The sequence below is a fragment of the Galeopterus variegatus genome, unplaced genomic scaffold (assembly GCF_000696425.1).
Source record: "Galeopterus variegatus unplaced genomic scaffold, G_variegatus-3.0.2 Scaffold2660, whole genome shotgun sequence".
NCBI lineage: Eukaryota > Metazoa > Chordata > Mammalia > Dermoptera > Cynocephalidae > Galeopterus > Galeopterus variegatus.
This window is the reverse complement of record NW_007728771.1, coordinates 157008-178074: the sequence shown is the minus strand read 5'-3', so window position 1 is coordinate 178074 and position 21067 is coordinate 157008. Positions and strand designations below refer to the sequence as shown.

Sequence of the window (21067 nt, the reverse complement as noted above, 5' to 3'; positions counted from 1 at the left end):
ATCAAACCTGGTAAATATGGTTATAAATATCTCCTAGTTTTCATAGACACCTTTTCAGGATGGGTAGAAGCCTTCCCAACAAAACAAGAAACTGCCTCCGTTGTGGTCAAAAAAAAAAAAAAAAAATCCTAGAAGAGATCTTCCCACGCTTCGGAGTGCCTAAGGTAATCGGGTCTGACAACGGACCTGCCTTCGTTGCCCAGGTAAGTCAGGGAGTGGCCAGGTTTTTGGGGACCACTTGGAAATTACATTGTGCATACAGGCCCCAAAGTTCAGGACAGGTAAAAAGGATAAATAAAACTCTAAAAAAGACACTGGCTTAATTAACCATGGAGACTGGCGCAAACTAGGTGGTGCTCCTCCCTCTAGTCTTATTTAGGGTCAAAAATACCCCCTCCCAGCTCAACCTAACCCCCTTTGAAATTCTCTATGGTGCCCCAGCACCCTTAACCTTGCTGGGGGACACGTTTGCCCCCGCAATTTTGGGGCTCTGGTCTGCATGCCGCCGTAACCATAATTTATATGCTAGGTTAAAAGGGCTACAAGAAGTGCAAAAGGCTGTCTGGGATTCCCCGACGTCTCTCACCAGTTCCAGGTTGGGGACTCTGTCTACGTGAGGCGCCACCACCCCCACTCGCTGGAGCCTTGATGGAAAAAAACCTTACCTGGTGCTCCTGACAACCCCGACAGCTGTCAAGGTGGACGGGATTTCTGCCTAGATCCACACCACCCAGAGACCACAACACAGACGACGGCACCACCTGGAAACTCCATGCTTCTAAGGACAATCCTTACAGTTAAAAATCACCCGGTCCCACAGAAAACTGTAAGATAAAAATTCATGTATTTCTGCTTTGCTTTGTTGTCTCCCTCCAAAGTTTTAAAGCTTACAGCCCCCATGCCCCTTAAAAACTTCACTTGGTATGTTATTAATGGGGTAGGGGACATTGTCTAAAGTCAGTCCAAAGTAACTCCAAAACGCTGGTGGCCTGACTTATTTCCAGATGTATATAAACTCACCCTCTCAGCAGTTACAGGAATGAGAACCTGTGTAGGATCAGTTCCCTCTTCACATAGTCATCTGTGCAATCAGACCCTAAACGTAACCCAGTGGTCCAGTGACTTGTATCTAGTGCCCCCTCCTGAAGGATGGTGGGCTTGCTCCACTGGGATTATGCCCTGTATAAATCTGCAAGTCCTAAGCTCAGCCAGGGACGACTGTGTCTTAATCCAGTTAATGCCTAGAATTGTTTATTACCCCTATGAAAGTCTGCTGGCCAGCTGGGACCCCGAAGGCTGCCCTACTAAATGGGAGCCCCTAAGCATCACGCTCTCTGTCCTTTTAGGCCTAGGACTAGGAACAGCTGGGGCAGCCACAGGAGCCTCGGCTCTTGTAATTCAGCATCAAAATTTCCAGGGGTTACAAGCAGCCATAGATGCTGACATCAGAGAGTTGGTTTAAATCCTGGTTTAATGCTTCCCCGTGGCTCACCACCCTGATATCCACCTTGCTCGGGCCTCTAATAATTATAATGTTACTGTTAACTTTTAGTCCATGTGTTTTAAACCGTATGTTAAATTTTGTCAAAAATCATATAAATACTGTTCAAATCATGATGTTAAAACAACAGTATCAAGTACTAAGCCAACAGAAAACCAAAATTTAATGATTAAAATTTGTACATAAGAAAAGGGGGAAATGAAGAATACTAACTCGTGCAATCTGCTTCTGTACACCTAGCTTGCTCTAACTTAGCTACAGTAAAGCCATCTTAAAAGCTGTTATGCCTAGGGGCATACTCTACTCCCCCTCTTCTTAGGACCTGCTAGACACACAGGATGTTTTGCACCCCAGACCCCCCCCCCCCCCGTTCTTAGGACCTGCTAGATGCACAGGATGTTTTGCACCCCAGAGCACAGCTGAGCTGCAGGAGCTAAAGCTAAAGTTAACAGGTCGCTGAAGAGCTTGGAACTTTCCACGAAAAACATGTTTTCATAGGGCCACTGGGTGAGGGGTCACCTCACACCTGGGTAAGAAAAGCTAGGTATGTGGTTACATGAGGAGGGGTCGCCGAGAGCCGGCCAACCTCTCCTCTGCACAGGAAGAGCTCAGAGCTGGCAGTCTGTCACAGGAAAAGCTCAGAGCTGACAGTCTGTGGTTTACTTGCTAACGCTAGCACAAGCCTGTGACCGCTGAACTGCAAACTGCAGAAGTATTCAGAAATCTTAAAAACAAAGCTAACCTACAGGTGGCCCAATGTTTATTAGATAGGAAATCAAAAGGGAAATCACCTACGAACAGGCGGGGCGCCCTCCAACGGGCCTTAAGGGCACTCAAGTTAACCAATGAATACTGTTTATTGCTTTGTCTCCTGGCTGCCAAGAAAACCGCCCTAAAAAAATGTATAAAAAGACAGCTAAAAAGCCTGACGGGGTCTCACCCCAGCTTGGCGGTGAGAACCCAACGTGTTGGAAATAATAAACCTCATGCCGTTTGCATTGCTTGTGGTCTTGTGGTCTCTTCGAGGCGAGTCTTCCCGTTCTATGTGAGGTTGGGATTCATCCTAAATCTTACAAATAGTGGCCACAGGCCAAGCATCATATAATCGTAACAATCCTGCTGAACCAGTAAATGGGCACACATGCACAGTTACACTACTCTTATAACTTGTTTCTAATGAATGTGGTGAATCTTGCACAGATTTGTAACAGATGTAAGGCAAGAGATCCTGAATAAACTTTTCCTACTTTCCTTACATAAGCAATCAATGACGTTTTGCCTTTAAAAATTAATTTTTAACTCCTTTTCTGTCTAAATTGCCATTTGAACTCTGTGTCCAATAAACACAGCCTCTGCTGAACAAGTGTGAGGGAGCTGCCATGATGGTGTCTGAGAAGTGGGCTTCTGCATTCCTGCTGCTGCAGCTCTGCTGTGCCGGCTGTGGACTCTGTGGGAAGGCTCTGGTCTGGCCCTCTGACATGAGCCACTGGCTTAATATCAAGAACATTTTGGATGAACTCGCAGACAGGGGCCATGAAGTAACAGTGATGAGTCCTTCATATACTATCCTCATTGACCACAGGAAGCCTTCTGCACTGAACTTCGAGGTGTTCCATGTGCCATTTGACAGAAAGAATACAGAGGATAAAAGTGATGAACTTTTAAATCTGATTCTTAATGTCTTGCCAAGCTTACCATTTTGGCAATCAGCAATAAAATTGAATGATTTTTTTATTGGATTGACTGGTAATTTTAAACTTCTCTGTGAAAGTGTAGTCTACAATAAGACACTCATGAAGAAGCTGCTGGAAGCCAACTATGACATAATGATTATAGACCCTGTGACACCCTGTGGGGAACTAGTGGCTGAACTGCTTGCAGTCCCTTTTGTGATCACACTTAGAGTTTCTGTGGGAGGCAATATGGAGAGATGCTGTGGGAAACTTCCAGCTCCACCTTCCTACGTACCTGTGCCTATGGTGGGACTAACAGACAGAATGACCTTTCTAGAAAGAGTGAAAAATACAATGCTTTTAGTTTTCTTCAACTTCTGGATGCAGGATTACGACTTTCATTTTTGGAAGCAGTTTTACAGTGAAGCATTAGGTAAGATACTCTGCCTTTTAATCTAGTTATAAAAAATATAAAAATATTCTTGTTATATGTAGTATATTGCATATAAGACCAGTATAGTAAGTTTTTATATTACAGAATGTTGTAGCTGTTCTTGCTAAAGGGTGTATAATATATTAGAGTGACACAACCTACTTTCCTAACACCAGTAATAAACAGAAATATGATCAGTATTAATAAAAAGATTATATTTGGTACTTTTTTTAAATCACCCAAATCTGTACCACACATTTTTGAAAATAACTGATTCTTACATTTAACTTTATACCGTATCTACTGAAACAAGGCGCCCATCATTCTTCCTCTCTCATAAATTTCCAAAGAGTCTTCAGAATGTCTTCTTTAGACAGTTTCATCATGGTTGATTATATTGAAACATTTTCTAGGATACTTTAAATTCTCGGATGATTGCCACATAAAAAGTTGACAAATTACTTAAAAAACTCTAAAAGATTTGGGGTCTTGTTGAGTAAAAGAAAGAAGATTTTTAACTTCACTGATGTACACTTATTTGACTTATTTTTAATTCCTTGCCGTATTTATTTAGTTTGCATACTTAAATTTACTTTCATTCACTTTTCTTTGATCACTCCTGTACTTGTAATTGTGAATTAGCCCTTTAAATATAGAATTCCTTTAATTGCTTGAGTCTTTCCTAAATGAGGCCTAAATTAAAATCACCTAGAGGTTGGTAATCCAGGCAGTTGTGGGGCAAAATGAACAGAGCATCTAAAGGACATAAACACATTTGCTTGGAAGTTGAGAGATGGTTCTAATCTAATTTCTGGCAATTTTAAACTGTACGTTTTCAGTAAAACTTCTTCATTATCAATAAAAAGCATTGGGCTTTGCGACCTTGTATGTGACTACAATCACCAAAATGTGATGGCCCAAAAAAGAGGTTTTCCACCTGTGATGTACATCAACACCAACTTTAATTAGAATCCTAAAGAGAAAAGGATTCTCATCTGAGTTATCTCATTGAGAAGATGCAAAACATTTTAATTATATTTTATTAGCATATTCATTATTACAAATCATGATTTTTCTTTGTGCCTTTTACCCAACCTATCTTGTAAATAGAAATTATTGACTTGGTTATTTACAATTTGTCAATATTCTGCTTAAAACCTGAAGTTGATACTTAAAATGTGCACCCCTTCGAAACACATCATTGGAAGGTGACACTAAAGTATGTGATAGTCGTAGTATGTGTATGCAAACCTCACAACCCAAAGAGGAGGTCAATATGAGTATGAATCAGTCAAGGAATTCCTACTAATAAAATAGTGGCCCATCAATTGAAATGACGGAATGTAATACAGGAGGTTAAGATAGACCAACACTGGTGAGATCCTGCAAAAACATATCCCTGATTCTAGACTAGGAACCACTGAGAGATGATTTGGTGAAAGTATTGTGAAGCTATTCTATCATCTGCAATTCATTTAGAGAAAAAAAAATAAGGAATAAATTCACTTGTATTTGGGTGTTGTGGTTAAAATTTTATGTTGTGAATATATATATATATACTTACACACAAGTGTCTTTCTTTCTTTCTTTCTTTCTTTCTTTCTTTCTTTCTTTCTTTCTTTCTTCCCTTCTTTGTTATTGCATTAATGTCCCCTTCTGTGTTAGTCCATTTTGTGTTGCTATCACAGGAATACCCGAGACTGGGTGTAGAGCTAGGGCTAGGGCCTGAAGCTCACAGATCCCTCAAGCCCATTCAAAAAGCCTTTATCCTCAGGTCTACGAGCTAGGTAACTGGACAAAACAGTCCCTGGAGCCTTGGCTGAAGTAGGAATAGTCTTTATTCAGCACACACAACACTACAAGCTAGGCAGTACAAAGGAGAAATTCAGAAACTCAACTGCTACTGGCAAAGTCCAAAGACAAACTGAAACTGAGCAGCTGCTAGCAGAGTAAACATGCTCTATGTTTAGACTCGGGCTCTGCTGGCCAGGCTTCTCTAACTCTGAAGAACAGACAACAGCAATTAACTAGAAAGATACATGGGTGCATATGGGCACTAACTCCACCTACACACAACTTGTTTGCAAGAAATGTCGAGGGAGCCTGAGTAAATTTTTCTATTTTCCCCACACTGGGTAATTTATATGGAAAAGTGGTTTATTTGGTTTACAATTCTGGGACAGCTGCATCTGGCACAGGCCTCAGGCTGCTTCTACTCATGGCAGAAAGTGACAGGAAGCTGGTGGGTACAAGCTGATCACATGGTGAGAGGAAGCAAGAGAGCAAGCAAGAGAGAGGAGGTGCCAGGGTCTTTTTAACAACTAGCTCTGGCAGGAACTAATAGAGCAAGATCTCACTCAAGACCCCTCCTCCCCCAGGGAGAGCATTAATCCATTCATGAGGGATCTGCCCCCATGCCTCAAACAGCTTCCAGCACTGCCACATTGGGGATCAAATTTCCACATGAGTTTTGGTGGGGACAACACATCCAAACTCCATCACATTCCATTTGACATTTAGAAGCAATACTATCCTAGATTACCTAAATTTACTTTTCCCTCCATAGCTTATCAGAAAGTTAGTGGTGTAATTTTCTCATTCGTTATGTGCTAATTTCCTCCATCCAATTGTTATTTGTCTCCTCCAGGAAGGCCCACTACAATATGTGAGATTCTGGGGAAAGCTGAAATTTGGCTAATCCGAACATATTGGGATTTTGAATTTCCTCGACCATACCTACCTAATTTTGAATTTGTTGGAGGATTGCACTGCAAACCTGCCAAACCTTTACCTGAGGTAGGAATATTACATCAAGATATTTTGTGTACTTTATGATAGGATACCTGCTTTTCTTTGAATGATTACAACTTTAATAATAGAAACATGATGCTGAACATCTTCAGTTTGCCAGTTTATATTCCTTTTTCATGTCACAGGGGTTCTTATGTGTGCTATATAAGGTTTTTGTCCATTATATTGAGAAATTAGGCTGAAGAGTGATATGACTGAAGTGCATCTTAAAATATCCGTGTTACTATAGTGTGAATAATGGATTGGAGAGACGGAAAATTAGAACCCTGAAGATCACTAAGGATACTGCTGTAGTCTTCCTAACAAGCATGATGGGTTTATGAACAAGGGCATTTATCTTGATGGTAGAGAAATAAACATTATTTCACGAAATGCTTTGGGGTACATTCCCCAGGATTTAGTGGATTGCAGGAAATAAGTGTTGAGGGAAGAGAATAAATTGGGGAAGACTGGATTTCCATTTTGAGTGATGGCTTCTACTGAAATAGGAAACACTTAGAGGTGAAACTTGTTTGAGATTAACACTAATACCATGAGTTTAATACCATACCGACTATCATGAGTTTAATACCATACCGACTATCCACTTAGAGAAGCCAATTGGACTTTCAGGTGGAGTTTTTTAGAGATCATTTGGTGTATTAGTCTATTTCTGTTGTTTACAACAAAAATACCTGAAACTGGGTAATTATAAAGAAACAACATTTATTGCATACAATTTCAGAGGCCGAGAAGTCCAGGGAACACATCTGGTAAGAGCCTTGTTGGTGGGTAGTGATTCTTCACAGCAAAGCAGGGTGACACATGGTGGATGACAGAAATGGAGAGAGAGCGATTAACTTCCTCATTAGCTCTCCTTTTAAAGCCCTCAAAACCATGCCCATGACCACCATTAAACCATCACTGGATTAATCCATTTACTACAGCATGATCCTTACAATATAATCACCTCAACCAACCTTTCAGCTACCACAGTAGGATTATCCCAACCTCTTAATACTGTCACAGCGGGGACCAAGACTCAATGAGTTTGGAGGGACAACCAATCCACAGCACTTGGGTAATACAAAGTCTCAATCTCAGCAGACAGCAATAGATATATTGAGAGTAAGCAGCATAAAGAAGAGCTCTTAGAAATGAGAGACTCAAAGGTTGGGTCAGTTCTTTACCTACCTAATGAAAAGTTTCTTTGGAGTGAAAAAAAAAAAAATGTACGCCATAATCTAGGTCTTAAAAAAAAAAATGTGGAGTGCCAGGGATGTTGGAAGAAACAGTTCTGAGAAGCAAAAATGAATTATAGTTACCTGTTATACTTTTTTTCTTAGTTGGTCTTCAGGCCTCTATTCCAAAAATGGCTATAAACTCTGTCCTTGCTCTAACAGGGCACCAGGATATTTAGTCATAGATGTTTACAATGTGCTTTTCACAGGCTACTTTTTTATCTTAGTGAACAACCTCATTATCGATTTCTTTTTATAGTAAGATATGTATTGATGAGTGAAATTTTATTTCAGAATTATGAATATCCTTTTTCTTACCAGTCACGTTATAGTTGCAAACCAATATCTAATAAGCCATGGCATAACAAACCTTTATCTAACTAGACATATAGTAAGACAGGTAACAATTTCCATGGTTCTCTAGATAATCTCCCATGCCAAAGTACTCTTTATCCTCACACTCCATCTTTACACACATACACACACACAGACAAGAAAATTATTACATAAGCCATACCTAAAAGGGGGGTAGATTAACACAGTAATGATTTACTAGATAGAAACTGTGTGCTAGTCATTTCAGAAGCTTATTTCACAAACATTTTGGAGCTTCCTTTCAAGGAATATTTTCAGGAATTGGTAAACCACTCAGTTTTTAGAATTTGGTGTCCACCAAACATAAAAAGAGCTGTACTTTATTCACTTAATCTTTGTGTGTAATGATTTGGTTGTGTGTTTCTTCTAGTAAACAAAGATTATGTATTTAAGGTCATATGTTTCATGCACAGACTTCCTTCTAAACAGACTATGTGGCTTTACACATCAAAATATAGAAATAGTCTGTGTCTACCAACTCCCTCGAATCTTCATTTTAGAAGTGCAAATGAACTTTATTTCATTCCCTGTGATACTGCACCTTTGTAATGCAGAGAATTTTTTCTCTGCAGGAAATGGAAGAATTTGTCCAGAGCTCAGGTGAAGATGGGGTTGTGGTATTTTCTCTAGGGTCATTGGTCCAAAATCTCACAGAAGAAAAAAGTGATCTCATCGCTTCAGCCCTCGCCCAGATTCCACAGAAGGTTGGTACAGCCCCCTGTCCTAAGAGGCAGCTGTGCACACTGTGGAGAGAGTGTGGCTTTTCATTTGAAACTTGAATCACATTTTTCACTTATAATAACAGGCACCAGAATTAAGTAATAACAGTGTGTTTAGGTACATTTGATCATTTGCCTACTGAGAATCGCCATTACTATGGAAACACCTCTCTTTGTTGTCATATGTTTGTGATGAAATAGAAGTAAAAATATTAATTCCCTGTCATTTTAGAATATAAAATATTAAGGCCTGTGCTGACTACTCCAAAAAAATTCAGAGTGTATTAGCTCTAAAGATCAGGAAAAAAGAAAACTGATATAACAAAGATAGAGAGAAATAATGCTCAAAGATATTCTCCACATATTTGGTTTTATTAGCACTCTATCCAATATAGTTCATCATAGAAGAAGAAGCCTTGATTTATGTAGTCTTTCTAATTAATTAGAGTTTAATAGAGTTAATGGACAATTATAATTTTATATTATAGTCTAACAGAATGCATGTAATAATATATGATACTCAATTAATTTTAATTTATCACCACAGTTCTATATTTCCACTCTGTAGGTAGTGCTATTTATGAAATATCCAATAGCTCTTTTTATCTTTATATTTGGTTAAATTGCATAAAAATAGAAAAGGGCAAATGTGCTAATTAGGAGTGTGAAATCTTTGTGTTTTGATTAAAACATTTTCTGATGAGGAGTTTGGAGCATCCAAGCCATCCTTTGTATTCGAAAGCAAGATTTATTATAGATTTCCCCAAAATAAAAAGTGTGTAACAAAAGGTACAAACCCAAAGAAGATGTTCCATTGAAAAAAATAATATAAGAGGCCGCAGGACACCCCCAGCCCAGGCCAGTGCATGCCGCCCAGAGAGGGACCCCAGAGAGGCCCCGAGAGCTGCCAGGCCCGCAAACGCACTGAGGCACCCACGCCAGACCAGGTAGGTGCTGCCATGGGACCACCAGCACAGGCCAGTGCATACCACCCAGAGAGGCCCTAAAGCCACCACGCCCATAAGGCCCTGAACCACCCGTGTCAGAACAGGTAGGCACCACTGCAAGACTCCCAGCCCAGGCCAGTCACCACAGCCCAGAGAGGCCCAAGCCCCCCACCCACAGGCACCGAGGCAGCCTGCCAAACAGGCAGTCCAGGCAAGATCCTAGACGGACATTAGGGTCGAATGAGTGGACTGTGGAATCCTCTGCCACAATGAGTAAACACCAAAGGAAAGATAACAGAAATAGAAAAAATCAAGAAAGTATACCACCAAAGGGTAATAATAACAACTCTCAAGCTCTAGATCCTATTGAACAGGAAGTCCTTGAAATGACTGACAAGGAATTTCGAGTGATAATTCTAAGAAAACTAAGTGAGATACAAGAAAACTCAGTTAGACAACACAATAAAATGAGAAAAAGTATATAGAACCTGAAAGGAGAAATGTACAAAGAAATCAATGCACTGAGAAAGAATATAGCAGAGCTTGGGGAGCTGAAGAATTCATTCAGCAAAATAAAAAACACAACAGGGAGTTTAACCAGCAGGCTAGGACAAGCAGAAGAGAGAATTTCTGACCTCGAAGATGGGCTGTTTGAAATAACATAGGCAGACAAAAACAAAAGAAAAAAGAATTTAAAACATTGAAGAAAATCTAAGAGACATAACAGATAACCTTAAGCACTCAAATATCTGAATCCTGGGTATTCCAGAGGGGAGGAAAAAGGAAATGTCATAGAAAACATATTCAATAAAATAATGGCAGAAAACTTCCCAGGTATAGGGAAAAACACAGATCTTCAGATTCAGCAGGCACAAAGATCCCGAACATATTCAACCCAAAATGTCCTCTCCAAGACATGTTATAGTCAAATTGGAAAAACTCAAAGACAAAGAGAGAACCTTAAAAACTTCAAGAGAAAAGCGTCAAGTGACCTATAAGGGATCCCCAATCAGACTAATATCAGACTTTTCATCACAAACCCTAAAAGCCAGAAAAGAATGCAATGATATATTCAAAATACTAAGAGACAAAGATTGCCAGCCAAGAATACATTACCAAGCAAGGCTATCCTTCTGAAATGAAGGGCAAATAGTATATTTCTCAAGCAAACAAAAGCTGTGGGAGTTCACTACAACATGGCTACCCTTACCAGAAATTCTCAAGGGAGTACTGGGTTTGGTACCTGAAAAACAACCACCACTGCCATAAATACTCAAGAAAAAACAAACTCACTAGTAAAATAAAAATGCTAACAATGAAGAGAAAAAAACATTTATCTACCACCCCAAGAAACCAACAATTACCAAAGACAAACAGTAAATCAGAAAGAAAAGAACAAAAAATACTTAAGACATCTAAACAAAAATCAATAAAATGCTAGGAGTAAATTGACACTTTTCAATAACAACTCTTAATGTAAAAGGACTAAATTCCCCACTCAAGAGACACAGATTGACTGACTGGATTAAAAAGGAGGACCCAACTATATGCTGCCTTCAAGAGACTCTCCTCACTGTAAAGACACATATAGACTAAGAGTGAAAGGATGGAAAAAGATATGCCATGCAAATAGAAATGAAAAATGAGCTGGAATAGCTATTCATATATCTGATAAAATAGACTTTAAATCAAAAACCATAAAAAGAGACAAAGGCCACTATATAATGATAAAAGGATTCATCCATCAAGAAGACATAACAATCATAAATATATATGCACCCAATGTCAGAGCAGCCAGATTTATAAAGCAAACAGTATTAGATCTAAAGAATGAGATAGACACTAATACCATAATATTAGGGTACCTGAACACCCCACTCTCAATATTGGACAGATCATCTAGACAAAGAATCAGCAGAGAAAAAATAAAGATCTAAACAACACTTTAGACCAATTGGACTTGGCAGATATCTACAGAACATTCCATTCAACAACCACAGAATATTCATTCTTCTTATCAGCAAATGGGACATTCTCCAGGAGAGACCACATGTTAGGTCACAAACCATGTCTCAACAAATTTTTAAAAATTGGAATTATTCTATGTATTTTTTCTGATTACAATGGATTAAAATTAGAAATCAATAACAAATGACACTCTGGAAACTATACCAACACATGGAAATTAAATACATTCTACTTAATGGCATATGGGTCCAAGAAAAAATTAAACAGGAAATCAAAAAATTTCCTGAAACTAATGAAAATACTGATACATCATACCAAAACCTGGGGGATACTGCAAAAGGAATACTTGAGGGGAAAATGTATCGCATTAAATGCTTACTTCAGAAGAATGGAAAGATGGCAAGTAAACAACCTGACTCTTCACTATAAAGAACTAGAAAAACAAGAACAATCCAAACCCAAAGTTAGCAGGTGGAAAGAAATAATTAAGATCAGAGCAGAATGCAATGAAATAGAAACCCCAAAAATGATACAAAAAAATCAATGAATCAAAAAGTTGTTTTGTAGAAAAAGCAAATAAAATTGACAAGCCATTAGCATGGCTAACTTAAAAAAGAAGAGAGAAGACCCAAATAACAAAAATTAGAAATGAAAAAAGTGATATTACAACTGATACATCAGAAATACAAGAAATCATTAGAGACTACTATAAACAACTATATGCCAACAAATTTGAAAATCTGGAGGAAATGAATAAATTTCTGGACACACACAAACTACCAATACTGAGCCAAAAAGATGAAGAAAGTCTGAACAAACCAATAACAATAAAAGAGATTGAAGCTGTTATCAGAAGGCTCCCAACAAAGAAAAGCCCAGGACCAGATGGGTTCACTGCAGAATTCTACCAAAACTTCAAAGAGAAATTGATATCAATTCTCTACAAACTATTGCATAAGATTGAAACAGAGGCCATTCTCCCAAACTTATTCTATGAAGCAAACATCACCTTGATACCAAAACCATGTAAAGATACAACTAAAAAAGAAAACTACAGGCTGATATCCTTGATATATATAGATGCAAAAATCCTCAATAAAATACTAGCTAACAAAACAAAGCAATACATATGCAAAATTATACACCATGGTCAAGAGGAATTCATCCCAGGGATGCAAAGTTGGTTCAACATACACAAATCAATAAATATGATACACCACATCAATAAAATCAAACACAAGGACCATATGATCATCTCTATAGATGCTGAAAAAGCATTTGTAAAATTCAACATTCTTTCATGATATAGACTCTCTACAAATTATGTATAGATGGAAAGTGTCTCAACATAATTAAGCCATATATGATAAGCCCACTGCCAATAACATCCTGAATTGGGAAAAGCTGAAAGCTTTTTCCTTAAGAACAGGAACTATCAAGGATGCCCACTCTCACCACTCCTATTCAACATAGTGTTGGAAGTACTAGCCAGAGCAATCAGAGAAGAGAAAGAAATAAAGGGTATCCAGATTGGAAAAGATGAAGTCAAACTGTCTCTGTTTACAGATGACATGATCCTTTATATTGAACAGCCTAAAGCCTCTACTGAAAAACTCTTGTAGTTGATAAATGATTTCAGCAAAGTTGCAGGATACAAAATCAACACACAAAAATCAGCAGCATTCTTATACTTCAACAGTGAACATGTGGAAAAAGAAATCAAGAAAGCTATCTCATTTACATTAGCCACCAAAAAATGAAATACTTAGGAATAAAGTTAACCAAGGATGTGAAAACTCTCTGTGAAGAGAACTACAAACCACTGTTGAGAGAAATTACAGAGGACACAAGAAAATGGAAAGATAACCCAAGCTCTTGGATTTGAAGAATTAACATTATGAAAATGTCCATAGTACCCAAAGTGATATACAAATTCAATCCAATCCCCATCAAAATTCCAATGACATTTTCCTCTGAATTGGAAAAAAACTATCCTAACATTTATATGGAATAACAAAAGACCATGAGTAGCAAAGCAATTCTGAGCAATAAAAATAAAGCTGGAGGCATAACACTACCTGAATTTAAAGTATACTACAAAGCTATAATAACCAAAACAGCATGGTACTGACATAAAAACAGACACACAGATCAACGTAATACAATAGAGAATCCAGAAGTCAACCCATATACCTACAGCTATCTTATCTTTGACAAAGGTAGCAAGTTCACTCACTGGGGAAGTGACTGCCTCTTCAGTAAATGGTGCTGGGAAAACTGGATATCCATATGCAGGAGAATGAAACTAGACCCATACGTCTCACCATATACCAAAATCAATTCAAAATGGATTAAAGAATTAAATATACACTCTGAAGCAATAAAACTCCTTAGAGAAAACATAGGTGAAACACTCCAGGAAGTAGGATTGGGCACAGATTTCATGAATATGACCCCCAAAGCACAGGCAACCAAAGGTTAAATAAACAAATGGGATTACACCAAACTAAAAAGCTTCTGCACAGCAAAAGAAACAAGTTAACAGAGTTAAAAGACAACCAACAGAGTGGGAGAAAATATTGGCAAAATATACATCTGAAAAAGGATTAATATCCAGAATATACAAGGAACTCAACTTTACAGCAAAAATCAAGTAACCCAATTAAAAAATGGGTGAAGGAGCTAAATAGGCATTTTTCAAAGGAAGATAAACGAATGGCCAACAGACACGTGAAAAAATACTCAGCATCACTCAGCATCGGCGAAATGCAAATCGAAACCACACTGAGATACCATCTCCCTCCAGTTAGGATGGCTAATATCCAAAAGACTGAGAATGATAAATGCTGGCAAGGTTGCAGAGAAAAAGGAACTCTCATACACTGTTGGTGTGACTGCAAAATATGCAGCATTTATGGAAAATGTTATGGAGATTCCTCAAACAATTGCAGATAGATCTACCATATGACCCAGCTATCCCACTGCTGGGAATATACCCAGAGGAATGGAAATCATCAAGTCGAAGGGATACCTGTTCTCCAATATTCGTTGCAGCACTATTTACAATAACTAAGAGTTGGAACCAGCCCAAATGTCCATCATCATATGAGTGGATATGGAAAATGTGGTATATCTACACAATGGAATACTACTCAGCTATAAAAAAGAATGAAATAGTGCCATTCACAGCAACATGGATGGACTTAGAGAAAATTATATTAAGTGAAATAAGCCAGGCACAGAAAGAGAAATACCACATGTTCTCACTTATTTGAGGGAGCTAAAAATAAATAAATACACCAAAAATTGGGGGTGTGGGGAAGAAGACAGAACTATCACAATTCTTTTTACTTGTTAAGACAAGAGAACAGATAATGATACTGATGGAGGAGGGGGGGAAGGGAGGATTCAGTAAAGGGACACAAAAATCAACTACATTGTATATTGATAAAATTAAATTAAATTAATTTTTTTTAAAAAATGGGAAGAGATAGGTGGGTGTGTAGGTAGAGTGAAGGGATTAGAGACCAAGAAATATATTCATATGGTGGAGGGCCAGAGTAGGGAGCTTTACAATGGTAAAGAGCACATGCTTTGTAGACAGGTGAGGACCTCCTAACCTGACTAAATTTGGGATTTAGGCAGGTTATCATTCCCAGAGCACTGTTTTCATTATTTGTAAAGTGGGGCTGGTATACTAACTTGCATGACTGTATGAAGGATAAATGATAATAAATTGACCAACCACTTGCATAGTATTTGCCACAGAATAAGTGTTCAAAATGGCAGCTGTTACTATCAGTATTAGTCTATGGAGAGAATGCCAGCTGCCAAGTTCCTTTATGGGTGTGTTGGCACAGACCAAGGGTTGGCAAACTATGGGCCATGTGTCAAATCCAGCTGGCCGGCTATATGGCCCATAAACTAAGAATGGTTTTCACATTTGTAAGTAATTAGAAAAAATCAGAAGAAAAGCAATATTTCATGATGTGTGAAAATAATATGAAGTTCAAATTTTAGTGTTCATAAATAAAGTTTTACTGGAAAATAAAAAGTAATATAAAAAACCCACTCATTCTTCCCTGAAAGAAAATTTTAAAAAAGAAAGAAAGGGGCAGAAATAACAAAGGAAAAAAATATAACTAATCATCCAAAAACAAACAAACAAAATTTAAAGCAAATTATGTTTGTTAAGAACTTTAAATTTGAATATAGAGTTACAATGGCCCAGGAACTTAAATTTATACAGAGGTCATGTATCCATAATAATTTTCAACTCCCATACACTGATTGATTCAACAGTCCTTCATTATTTTCTAATTTTTCACTTAATAATATCACTCCCAGATGCTTTTAATTGATAATATACAAAATGTTAATAGTATACTTAATAAGTGACTATTACAAGCCCTTTTAAACAGGTGGCTGTAGATAGTCTGACTATTTCTTTCAGTGTTTACAAAGTACCCCTATAAACTTCTCTGTCAATTATAACCTGAAGTAAAGTGAGATGTATGATTTATAAATACCTGTGTAGCCTTAAAATACAATTGTCCTGTTGTTTTATTTAAGAAATACATGCATTTTCTTCCACAGGTTTTATGGAGATACAAGGGTAAGAAACCAGCCACCCTAGGAGCCAATACTCGGCTCTATGACTGGATACCCCAAAATGATCTTCTTGGTAAGAATATGAGAACAATATGCAATTGGATGGGGACAAATTGAATAACTGCTTAACAGTTAACAAAGTCAACAAATATTTAACAATCATAGAAGTTTATTATGTTACCTCCAATTTTAAAGCAAATATAATTAAAACATTGACCCTTTATTTTATAGATTCACATTTCCTGTTGTTCATGTAAGAGTTTTAGACAATGTAGAAAGAATTAATGCCTCCTTTTCCTAAGATAGCTACTTTCTGTGGTAGCAATGCTCCATTCATTCATCATTTGTAGAAGATGATACCTTCTTCAGTGAGTTATGTCATAGTTTTTTTCCCTTCCATCTCTGAAATTCTTTTATATATTATAATAAAACTCGCACCCATTTCTCATTCAATTTACAAACTAGGTCATCCAAAAACTAAAGCTTTTATCACTCATGGTGGAATGAATGGGGTCTATGAAGCTATTTATCATGGGGTTCCTATGGTGGGAATTCCTATGTTTGGTGATCAGCCAGATAACATCGCTCACATGAAGGCCAAAGGAGCAGCTGTGGAAATAAGTTTCAACACAATGACACATGCGGATTTGCTCCGGGCTTTGAGAACAGTTATTAATGATCCTTCGTAAGTACTAATGCTTCTAAAGGCTTACCTACCATTGATTATGTTATTTATCATACCAGAAAAATGTTAGTGACTGTGCTTATGGACTTTAAGGGCTCTTTTTCCACAATCTTGGGTCATTCCTCATCTTGGTCTTGGAATAGTCCTGGAAATTATAGATCATACAGTGTCAGACTTCCTTCTTGGAAAAATTAGGCTTAAATCAACAACCAGTTTACTAAGTTGTTTCTTTATCTTCATTTCACCACACTCTTTTAAGAATATATCTTGTTTTCAATCTCTCCACTATGTCTGTTACATGCTATGCAACCAACAAAAGTCATGTCACAGCAAGAATTGATCTTTTCCTCAACAAGTTTTTGGCTTGCATAATGTTCACCATGTTTCACATACTTATCTTTTGTAAAAACAGAAACTCTCTGTCTGTGTTTTTGCCTTCTAGTTATAAAGAGAACGCTATGAGGTTATCAAAAATTCACCATGATCAACCTGTAAAGCCCCTGGATAGAGCAATCTTCTGGATCGAGTATGTCATGCGCCACAAAGGAGCCAAGCACCTGCGTCCAGCTATCCATGACCTCACCTGGGTCCAGTACCACTCCTTGGATGTGATTGGGTTCCTGATGGCCTGTGTGGCAATTTCTATATTCTTAGTCACAAAATGTTGTTTATTTACCTGTCAAAAACTTGGTAAAACAAGAATAAAGACAAAAAGGGAATAGATCCTTTCAAGTTTGGCAAAGTCCTGAGTGGGACAATCCTATTAATTCCAGCTACCAAGAGCTTAATTAGAACACATCAGCTTCTTCCTGTTTTCAGATTTCCCATTCTTCTACTTTAGCCTTGCTATAAAGCCTAGAATTCAATGGATCATTATCTAGTGAGCATGCCTTATTCTTTCTTTGTCTTTTCCTAGTTGGCTTTACCCTCTTCTCTCACTTTACAGACTAAGGGACATTAATAACTCTAAAATGTTCTATTCTTGACACCACTATTTTTTTAACCTTAAGTGCTATGCTGACTTACAGTATGCTGGTTCCTGGAGATTGAGCAAATATGAGCTAACTTCAATGGATGTAGGGAATTCAAAAGAATAAAATTCATAAGATGCAGTAGAACATACAAATCAGGGAAGTATTCTAGGAGATAGTTTGTGAGAAACATAATGATTCCCTTTTTCAGTAAAAATGAGCTCTTCCACATGCCCGACTTTACTATTTAGAACATAAATTGATAATAACAGTGATAGGACATTACACTAAGAAATGGTTTACTATATTTCCACAGAGCTCATCTACACAATCATAGCCTGCATTTCTGCCTTTAGTCAACTCATATTTCTTGTGTGTCCTCTATGTGCAAGGGGCAGTTTCCACTAATGCCTTCAAACAATGAAGGAAACCAATCTTTTCTCAGGGAGAGAACATGTCAGCAATATGTTCAAGGTGAACAGATTAATTGGGGAAAAGTAAACATAAGAACTACAGAAAAAAAATTTACTAATTTTACAAAACTTTTGACAGCGCACTTGATAAACTTTCTTTAAATGTTGATTTATTATATTTTAAAATTACTAACATTCATAATCTGTAATCTCTATTTATAATCAGAAGTATAACTTACCACAAGAAAATAAAGGGATATTTACTCTGAAAATAAGATTATTTTATTGTTTTTAGTCTCTATCTTCAAGAAATATAAATTAATCAAATAATTGCATATATGCTAAGAATGTAAGATATTAGAAGACCTATTTGACAAATAATATCATAAATATTTAGCCATGTTAAGGTCTATATTAAACTAAATATTTATATTTTAATCACCTTTACATTAACAAATACATTAAGCTTTTATTTTGTGTACTCTCTTATAATCCTTGTGACATCTCTACTAAAGTTTTCATTTTAGTAATTGATTTATTAAAGAGATAAATTGCCTCATTTGGTTTACTGAAACTCTTGAAATTCTTATATATTCTATTAAAGTACATTTAGAAATTAATTTTAATTTTAAAATAATTATAGAAAGGCAAAATGTATTTCTTCTACTTTGTGTATATGATTAAATGCAAATAGATTTATTTGTAATGAGTTTAAAATTTTTTGAGGTTTTCATACTGATGTACGTTTTGACTTTTACAACTTTACTGTAATCTGGGAAGAGCTGTTTATGTTTGTTTTAAGCCTGGTCTTTTCTCTGTAAATAAATGCATTGATTGGCTAAGATGCTGTGATAGGTGGTCAGCTGTCCCTGAAGCTGAAGCGGATAGCACTTTAAGAATCTCTCTGGGCCTTTAGGCTGGCCACCCATCGCACATAGAATAGCTGCCACTCAAGAGCTACTGCTCATAAGAACCCTCCTTCTTTTTCACCCTGGCATTGCGTTTTACGATCAGCCGCAAGCAGAATCCAACCTGCCTTGTGGCTGTGGTGTGTTCATCCTGACCACCAGCTCTACCACCAGGAACTGGCCCAGGTTTGCTCTCCCCTCTCTGTGACAAACTCCCAACATAGAATTCTAAAACTCATAGCAGATAGAACAGTGAGAAACAGGATATTAATACTTACATGTGTTATCAGAGGAGATGGCAAGAAGATTTACATTTCTGATGTAAGTAATATTGGATTTTTTGTGTATCAAATTGATTAAGACAGTGACTCCCAAGTTTTGCTACACTTTAAAACCATCTTGGGAGCTTTTAAAAATGCAATGTCCATTTCTCATACCACTAAAAACAGAATTTCTGTCATTGAGCCAAGATTTTGTACATTTAAAAGATCTCCAGGTGATTTTAATGTACAGTACAGCAAGGGAAACAAGGTCTAGATAAGCAGGGAACTTGGTTATTTTTAACTTTGGGATGTATAACATATAGAAAAACTTGAAATATTCTTGTCATATTATCTAGTTTAAATTACCTTAAACTTCAGAAATAAACACTTCCTTGAAGATTGTGTGTCCACCATCTAGCCTCTTTTTATTTCTAAATTATTTAACTCTCTATGCTTTTTACCTTCTACTTGCTCACCCACTCTGAACTCTGGTGTTTGTGTTGGCAAAAAGTGATTAATCTTAAAGACTTAGCTTTATATTCCTACATTCTAAAAAATGTATTTTTTCTATTACTAAGAAAACTAATATATTTATAAATTTGAAGTAGTGATTATTACTATTATAAATTTGGGAAAACAAAGAGAAGCTGAGATGCAACTATCCAATATGAAAAGGAATTTCCAGAAAATAAACAGAGTTTGCATGGAATTATTGATGGTCTTTTCTAAAATGACCATGTTTGACACTATATCTAACTTATTTGTGTATTATCTTCCAAATGGTGCATAATCCTCATTTCATGCCTTAATACACACCTGATACTCTCAAAGTTCACTTCAAATACAAAATTAACATTCAAAATTTAAATGCATTCCTACATACTACTCTATTACTTTGCTAGATCCGCCATAACAATGCACCACAGGCTAGGTGGCTTAAACAACAGAAATTTATTTCTTCACCATTCTGGAAGCTAGAAATCTGAGATCAAGCTGTCATTAGCAGGGGTGGTTTTCTCTAAGGCCTCTTTCGTTGGCTTGTACATGGTTGTCTTTATCCAGTGTCTTCACATGGTCTCCCTTCTGCAGGCCTATGTCCTTATCTCCATTCAGTGTGGGCCCTATATGACCTCATTTTACCTTAATTTCCTATTTGAAAGTCCTATCTTCAAATACAGTCATATTCAAAGATACTGGAAGTTAGAATCCAACATATTAACCTCGGGTGTTGTGCACACAACTTAGGTCAAACCACCACCAAAAAATTTCAAAATAAATTATACATTTTGACAAAAAAAAGAAAACAGTAATGGAGTATGTTTTTTCAAAGTATACTATTTTTCATCACCTCAACATTAAGAGAAATACAACAGTGAGAGAAAATATTCTGCTCAAATGAACACTCAAATGAATCTAAAGAAAAGAATCCAAATCATGCTTTTTATACAGGTAAGGCATGATGATGGACTTTCTTAGACTCATTAAGAAATTACTTTGAGTTGTGTTTAATTTTAAGGGCTTGAATTAGTATTTCCTAAAAGTAGCTTTTAGAAAACTTTTATGTAGTTT

The 21067-nt window shown here is 37.0% G+C and overlaps 1 protein-coding gene and 1 long non-coding RNA gene across 3 annotated transcripts in view; one reads left to right on the top strand and one right to left on the bottom strand.

Annotated features, from left to right (window-relative positions):
* Positions 1 to 110, bottom strand: part of LOC103598523 — a 619-nt gene extending 509 nt beyond the window's left edge. The window contains exon 1 of the long non-coding RNA XR_551210.1: positions 8 to 110. This is a non-coding gene — a long non-coding RNA (uncharacterized LOC103598523). The remainder of the gene's footprint in view (positions 1 to 7) is intronic.
* The window catches only part of UGT2A3 (UDP glucuronosyltransferase 2 family, polypeptide A3), a 19053-nt gene extending 1388 nt beyond the window's left edge, over positions 1 to 17665 (top strand). Inside the window, exons 2-7 of one of the 2 annotated variants that reach the window (XM_008582521.1) lie at positions 3143 to 3607; positions 6255 to 6403; positions 8586 to 8717; positions 16244 to 16331; positions 16724 to 16943; positions 17386 to 17665. In XM_008582521.1, the coding sequence (XP_008580743.1) occupies positions 3143 to 3607; positions 6255 to 6403; positions 8586 to 8717; positions 16244 to 16331; positions 16724 to 16943; positions 17386 to 17665 (1334 nt within the window). Of the gene's footprint in view, positions 1 to 2883; positions 3608 to 6254; positions 6404 to 8585; positions 8718 to 16243; positions 16332 to 16723; positions 16944 to 17385 lie in introns of those variants that run through there. The other variant, XM_008582520.1, reaches the window with a different exon arrangement.
* The last annotated feature ends 3402 nt before the right edge of the window (positions 17666 to 21067 follow it).